At 43.5% G+C, this 7,245-nt stretch overlaps 1 protein-coding gene across 1 annotated transcript; it reads right to left on the reverse strand.

Moving 5' to 3' along the window:
* Positions 1-3,517: 3,517 nt before the first annotated feature.
* On the reverse strand, positions 3,518-7,245 carry LOC135985743 (lymphocyte antigen 6E-like). Its single transcript, XM_065629315.1, has 3 exons — positions 7,174-7,245; positions 4,567-4,686; positions 3,518-3,982 (listed from the first exon to the last, which is right to left on the reverse strand). Exons 1-3 carry the CDS (start codon positions 7,223-7,225, stop codon positions 3,774-3,776), a joined length of 381 nt encoding a protein of 126 aa, XP_065485387.1. The 5' UTR covers positions 7,226-7,245; the 3' UTR covers positions 3,518-3,773.

Raw genomic sequence — 7,245 nt, forward strand, 5'->3', positions numbered from 1 at the left:
CAGGGCAGGTTTTATACCTCTGCAGTGTTTGCTTTGATGCTAGGATAATAACCACAGGGTTGCCGTGACGGTGGGTAATTGGGAGTAACGTGTCAGTGCTTGTATGTGGAAGTATGCTTTGTTGGAAATCTAAACAGGCGCATGTTCCCCCCACTACTTCTTTTCCTAGTTATTTCACAATGCAGCTTGTTCGTCTGGTGTCAAGTATGCAATAGTTTCTAATTCTGGATAAGTGGAAGAAAAGCAAAACAGAACAAAAAACAGTGTCCATGTGAGAAGAGGACTGTTTTCTTTTCTGGACCAGTTTGGGGCTCAGAGCAGGCTGAATCCTTGAGGATCCTGTCCTCCTCATGTACTGTTTTAATGCATATGGAAATTGATTGAATTTGAAATCAAACTTGGGATTGAAACTTCTTCAAAATATCTCCCGTGATTTTTCAATACAGCTAGATCAGAAGAGCAATATCCTTCCACTGCATTTCATAGGGGACCAGACATCATTTTCTGTGGGCCTTTTTAAGACTGCAGTTCAAAATCATAAATGTTTCTGTTCAAAAATTGGATATTTTATATGAGGGAAAATGTTCTCTTGTTAGAAAATAAATTCCATGGGGTGGTGAAAATGGCCTGTTAAATTAAAAAATAGAAACAACACCCACCCCCATCACATTGAACAAGCTGTGACTTTTCACAAATTACAAAAAATAAATGTCAGGGAGAAAAAAACAAGTGAGCTAAAGCATGAAGCATGAGGGATTGCCTGATCAAGAATCTCAACTCATTAAGTCTTGAGAAAAAAATATTATAGCTAGCCAAAACTATGTGAAATGCCAAATAAGAGCACTCCACTGGTTTTCCATACGGTGCTCTTTATTGCTATTTTTTTTTTAAATCATGTTTCATCCTAGCTCCCTGTATAAAATCATAATCTTTACCATCTTCTTCTGATTGCTGTTGTTTTTTTCCTCCTATTGTTGTCTTTCTGTCATCTGGTCCAGCTGGATCCCCTTCAGATGACACTCAGAGCTGCAGGAGCAACCTGGTTGCCCCAAGCCCCTGCCAGTGATTCTGTCCCTTGCTGCTCTCCATCTGTTTTATTTCCCTTCTTAGTCTCAAAATTGCTCAGATATCTATCTCCCATTAAATATTTGGGCTTCCGATATGATCCACCTACAGTCATTATCTCACCAAAAAGGCATGCCCAGTTCTTCGGGTGATGTAACTCTTTCCAACAGCTCTAAATTGGATGCCTAAATATTGTTAGTATGGAGACCTGTGTGATTAAGGTGAGGAAATTTCTGCTTTCTCAACAGGTAGAGCATGAAACTCGGTTGGAACAGAGGTGGCAATTAAAGAAGAAAGCTCAAAGGAGGGGTGTTGTTTGGCTTCATAAAGCCAACTCCTTTGCAAGGCAGGAGGAAAACAGAACCTGGCACCAGGCAGTGCAACCCTCTCTTCTTTGTGAAATGTTTTTTTTTTTCCCCAATCCAGAAGAGATTTCTCGAGTCTTTATTGGTAAATCAACTTTTATTGCTGACTGTTTGAGGTAATAGCAGAAAAAGGGGCTGTAGTCACAAGGCGATGCCATTCTGTGTCCCGTACATTGCACTGCAGAGGCAGCCCACATTCAGATTTATTTCAGCCAACAGCATCCATTAACAGGTACAGAAATAGCAGCTCAGCCAGGCACTTTCTTTTTTTTTTCCTCCCTTGTAGCCTCATCCAAGCAAAAACTAAAATATCTCTTGCCTCCTGCAAGCTGCTGAGATTTTGAGATGGCAGGGCTGTATTTCTTAAATGAGTTATTGCACAAATTCTGACAGTCAAGATTTTCCATTATATGGTCCAACTGGTCCCATATGTCCCTCTGATATTAATGTTATCTTCATCCCTCACCAGTGCCAGGTACGACAGATTGAAAAGAACCCATGGGGGCAGAAAGGGCACAGACGATCAGAACATCAGAGAGACCAAGGCAAAGGGGAAGGTAGGATCAGAGTTTACACGTATTTGAAAGCTACGAACTTCAAGAAGATTTTGCAAAGAGTAACAGGGGATTTAACTGGGGAGTGGAGGATGGGGTTGGAAAGACTTATTTCCCTTGACACAGTTGCTGAGTGGAGAAGGAAGGAGTGTTTTGTTCCTCTTGTTCTAAACCTGGTTGAAATTGTCTTGTGAGAAGGGCAAATGATTTATTTATTTTAGTGAAGATATGTACTTTTCATGGAAAAAAAAAAGCATTGAAATTTAAAAGTTACTGTGAAATTCAGATGTTTTTACTAAATGTGGATTTTAAACTTGGCCAAAAGCTTCGAGAATCATTTCAGAAATTATTGTGATTAATATATAGGAAAAGTGATGGGAAAAGTGGTTAAAGAGAAGTGCAAAAAAACAAGTTTCTGTGGGTCCCTCAGCACAGAATTGCCACAACCCTTCTTCATTTAGCCCATGTCATATCTAAACAAATGCCAGAACATCCTCCTTGCTCAGAAATTAAATCTTTATAGGTTGATTAAGCCTCATCCCATCTTTACAGCCTTCGTCCAGCTCTGCGGTTTCTCCTTGTTGCACAGAAACACATGGATTTTGCAGCCCATCCTGAAGGCTGGTGGAGCAGGACTCCCTTCAAATCCAGCTGGGCTGCAAACACCAGGGCTTTTTTCCAGGTGCCACTTACATACAAGCCCTCCCAAAATGCAGCACTGCACTTGTAAGCTGCTTGGCCAGGAATTAGGTACCATCCAGCTCCAAGAGTCTGTGTATTTTGCTCGTCTTAGCTATAACTCCGCTCGTCCAAGAGCTACAAGAGACCTCCAACCCATTTGGGCTGGACTAGATCATCTGCAGAGGTCCCTTCCAACCCCAACCATTCTGTGATTCATTTCCTCCAATCCCCCAAGCCTGGAAACGCAGCAGCAACAGAGGAAAGGGAATGACCAGAGAACTTCTCACCACATCAGACACCCATCACCTCTGCCAGGTTGTTTTTGCCTGTTTCCCCTGTTCCTGCAGGGAAGTCATGAGCAATCCTTCAGACAACAGCATCTTCTCCAAGCACAGAGGTCCCCGATCTATGAGGACAGCTTCCAGGAGCACCATCCTCACCTTGGACATCTCCCGAATCTTGGTGTGGCTCTTTTACCTATTTTAAAAGCTGAAACCATCCGCCCTGCAGAGGTGACATGAGAACTATGCAACACAGCCAGGAGCACAACCAGTCCCTGCCAAACCCCCGGTCCTGTGTCTTAGCAGTTACAAAACAATTCTCATTATTGCTTGCAATGGCAATGACACAAACATCTTTGACCTTTTCAGATTGACACCTTCATTCGTTAGCACTGAGTGATCAGGCAGAAGATCTGGCTTTATGGAATGTGCGTCTTGAGCTGCTGGATGCAACTGAGGAATTCAATGTGAAGCAGAGATTCAGACTACAGCCCTTTCTGGCAGAGCTGTTTTCTCAGGCTGATCTTAGTGTGGATATATCGAACACACTCTAGAATAACATAAATCTTTATTTTGTCTGACAATTGTCACACACGTGCTATCAAAAGAGCTTTCCCAGGGAAAATTAGTACAAAACAGCAAATGATACAGGGGAAAAAAATAGGAGCTACACTGCCATGCCATTTTGTGGATGGGACCTGAAGCAATGTCTTGGAAAAAACAAGGTAACATAGACCCTGTTGGAGACACTTGACAGAGGATGTTGTTTTCTCAAGTGGGGAATACCTTGCAGGTTCTTGGGTTGTCCCGTGTTCTCCCACCCCTCATCACAATCCTGCCTTGATGACACAGATCAAACTGGCCACAACTCCCAGGAACATCATGGTGTAGCTCATTTTTATGCTGTTGGCACCACTGAAATTGCACAGGGAGGTGCTACAGCATTTGGTGGAATAAGCCGCCACACCAAAGTTCACATTCGTCTCGGGACACTCTGCAGAACATTTCTTGGTGATGCGATGTCCCATGTCTTTGCCTGGATGGAGAACAGACAAGAAAGGAGGGCTGTGATTTAAGATTCTTCTGAAGTCCCGATCAGAGGATGATAGGAGATGGAATATTGCACTATGCTTAATTTGCAATGCAGCATTAATGGAGATTAAGGGATTTGATGAATGCTGAGTGTCCACACAGCCTGAATCAAATGACACTAGAAAGGCCTTGGTAGAAACCCACACCACGCTTCATGTAGGGCAGCAAAAAATCGCTGCCAATAATCACTGTCAATGCATTTCTGGTTCCTGAACACACATTACTTAGGTCTAACCCCTTTCCATCCTCTATCACAAAGTATGTTTGTAAGCTCTTAGAACATACAACAGGGTCTGCTCATGAAAATCTGTCTGCTACAGCCAGCCCTGCCACAAGATGGTGATGAACATACCCCAGGTGGTGGATCACAGAGCACCACTGAGGGTTTCACACACATTATGTGTTGTGATCCTTAAAACTCAGTGATTGATTCTTTCCAACAAGACGAACTACTCCCCAGAATAAACTATTGCCCATCAGTTTATCAAGAGGGAAAAAAAAAAGCCTTGAGCTGTTGCTGGTACTCACCCAACCCAGCAGAACTGTATGTGGTGAGACAGAATTTCTCATTGTCATCACACTTGTAGGTTTTAAGACAGTTCCAGTTGGAGTGTTCGTTGTCGCATATGTAGCAAAACAGCGAGGAAGCTGGAAAAAGCGCACGTGACACATATTAGTGGTTTCAAGCAATGCCCTCCTGGGAAGAAATTGTCAAAAGCCGTGTCCCTTCTTGGAAAATACAACGTGAAAAGTGTATATTGCTCGAGTTTTCATGACGAGTGAAATAAGCAGCTGGTTTTGATTAATGAAGCTGAAAAAGTAAACAAACAGAACAAAATTTTTCTTTCTTTACTTGAGATTTTTGGTGATTAAACCTGAAAACACACTTTTTAAGCCCGAGCAGCACTATCAGGTGACCTTTCTTTCTCTCCTGGGTCCACGTTGGCTTGGGTGACACCCAACCTGCAAAGAAGAACTCGCGACCTGCCCAGCTGGGTCTAGTATAGTTCTGGCAAGGAGAGGATGAACTGGCTCTGTCCTCAGCTGACAGCTTAGTTTTTAGTATTTTCAGACTGCATCTGCAAAACATGGTACAGATATGAATTAATTAAAGCCTATGAAACCCCTGTGAGCTAAATTCCTGAGCAAAGAGCCACTTTAAAGGGAGTTCCATGGGAGAGGTTGCTCTGGACAATAAAGAGATTATTCCTACCAGTGCCTGAACAACATGTTCTCAGTGATATCATTAGCAGGGCTGAGGCAGGTTTATTACAAAGCCAGAAGGAAGTAGGATATGTATTTCCGAACAAAACTGAAGTAAATTGAGCCAAATTTCCAGGCTGGCCATGCTAGAAACACAAACACGTGCCTTCTCATTCCCCGGAGATGGATTCACAATTGGTGGAAACTGTTTCTCTCCTGTTCAAAGTCACATGAAATGCTCCTCATTTCTGAACAGGGGTGACAGAGACAGTTAAGCTGCTCTTGGGACAGCCTGCTCCTTTGCCACCAGCGATGGAGAGCTCTTGGTTGAAGGTGACCAAACTGCAAACCTGGGAGGGTCGTCTGTTAGGCTGCAATTTCCCTCACTCGGTTCCTCCTGGCTTTCTCAACCCATTTTCTGCACAAAATAGCCCCTTTCATTGAATTTGAACCTGTTTTTAGGAAAGAAACTCCTCCCGGGGACTCTCCAAAACCCACCTGCTCTTGATTCAAATTCATCTCTGAAGTTGAACCTGCCCATGATGCCTGGTTAGGCGATTCCAGAAGTTTTAAAAGAGAATTAAAAGCCATTTTATGCCCTAACTACCTCAGCTAGGAGAAGGAAAGGCCTCTTCTCTGTGATGTGGGCAGCACTGGGTGCCCCATGACCAACTGTCTTGCTCTGAAACCTCCCCAAATGGTCTGTTCTAGTGCCAGGTGTTGTGAGCACAGGTGTTCTTCATGGCAGCAGATAAAACAATCTGTGTTGTATCCTGGTTTTAACTTCTCTGGCTATTCAGCACTCACTGTTTCTCCATCATTTTGATAAGATAAGCCTCTCGCATCTTCTCTGGAGGTTCCCCCAACCCAAGCTATGGGCTCCTATCCGTTTGCAGACCCTGCCAGAGCAATCCCAGACACGCTGCCCAGCAAGTGTTATTGCATTTTACAGTCCCCGTGGCTCTCCCTGATTTGCTTTTCTGCCAAATACCACGAAAGTCGTTCAAACCACTTCCTGCTGCAGATGGAGCCGAGACCCCTCCATGTGTGCAAAAGCAACCGAAATGCGCTCGTATTCACTGACTGATACAAGGAAAATCCTTCCCAGTCAGGAAACAATAACAGCTTAAACCATCACAGCTGTTATAAAGACTTTCCTGCATCTGGCCTCTACCCTCCATAAGCTCAAGTTTCACAAATGCAGCCAGAAATAGCTTTAACGGTACAAAAATGCTTGCAGCACTCCTCGGGATTGCGAGCATGTGCACAGAGCCGCTATTTCTCAACTGGACAAATCTAGACAATTATTTAGTTATATCTGCATCTCCTTTTGAAAGAGGATGAGCACAGAGCACTGTGGATCCCATTACAAACACACTCACTCGCAGACACTTAAAAAAGCTCTTCCAACCTATGACCAAATTACTCTTATCCTTTCAAATAGCTGCCAGCAATCTAGTTTCTTAATTGTAATGTCGTTGTGGGAAATAAAGTGAAATGCTGGCAGAAGATGCGGTGTCAATACCAGCCATATTACTTTTATCAACAACTCCTCAAGTTTCACTCAGGAACCAAAGTAAAACCAAAGGCAAAACTGTGAGCCCAGCTTAATTCCTATTAGGATTTTTCAGTTCACGTGTCTATCTTCAGATGTGAGTGGTCGAGTTGAATACTTGAGGGTGTGAGAAACCAGAGCCACGAGCTCATTTTCTTTGGATTATGGTTACCTCGGCAGAACTCACCCAGAAGCTGAGACTCAATCACACTAAATATTGCTTGATGCAGCTGATGCCAAAGAAAAACTTCACTAGTCAGACCTCAACAATTGCAAAAAAAAAATCTGCCAAGCCTTCTTGTCCCTGTTATCTCTGATTTATTTTCTGGCATTTTCATCCTCTCCATCTGTCTCTCCCAGCCCTCTTGTCTCCTTACCTTGCTTGGCACACAGGACTGCCACCAGCAGGGCAATCAGAAAAGCCTTCATGGTCCTTGTGCCTTCAGAGC

The sequence above is a fragment of the Caloenas nicobarica genome, chromosome 2 (genome assembly GCF_036013445.1).
Source record: "Caloenas nicobarica isolate bCalNic1 chromosome 2, bCalNic1.hap1, whole genome shotgun sequence".
In the NCBI taxonomy this organism is placed as follows: domain Eukaryota; kingdom Metazoa; phylum Chordata; class Aves; order Columbiformes; family Columbidae; genus Caloenas; species Caloenas nicobarica.

What these genes read in the sequence shown, in the direction of transcription:
- LOC135985743 (XM_065629315.1), bottom strand. Translation starts at nt 7,225, where the DNA reads ATGAAGGCTTTTCTGATTGCCCTGCTGGTGGCAGTCCTGTGTGCCAAG. An exon ending in AGTCCTGTGTGCCAAGCAAG is followed by an intron (nt 4,687 to 7,173) that starts GTAAGGAGACAA and finishes CGCTTTTTCCAG; the next exon opens with CTTCCTCGCTGTTTTGCTAC. An exon ending in ATACAGTTCTGCTGGGTTGG is followed by an intron (nt 3,983 to 4,566) that starts GTGAGTACCAGC and finishes TTCTCCATCCAG; the next exon opens with GCAAAGACATGGGACATCGC.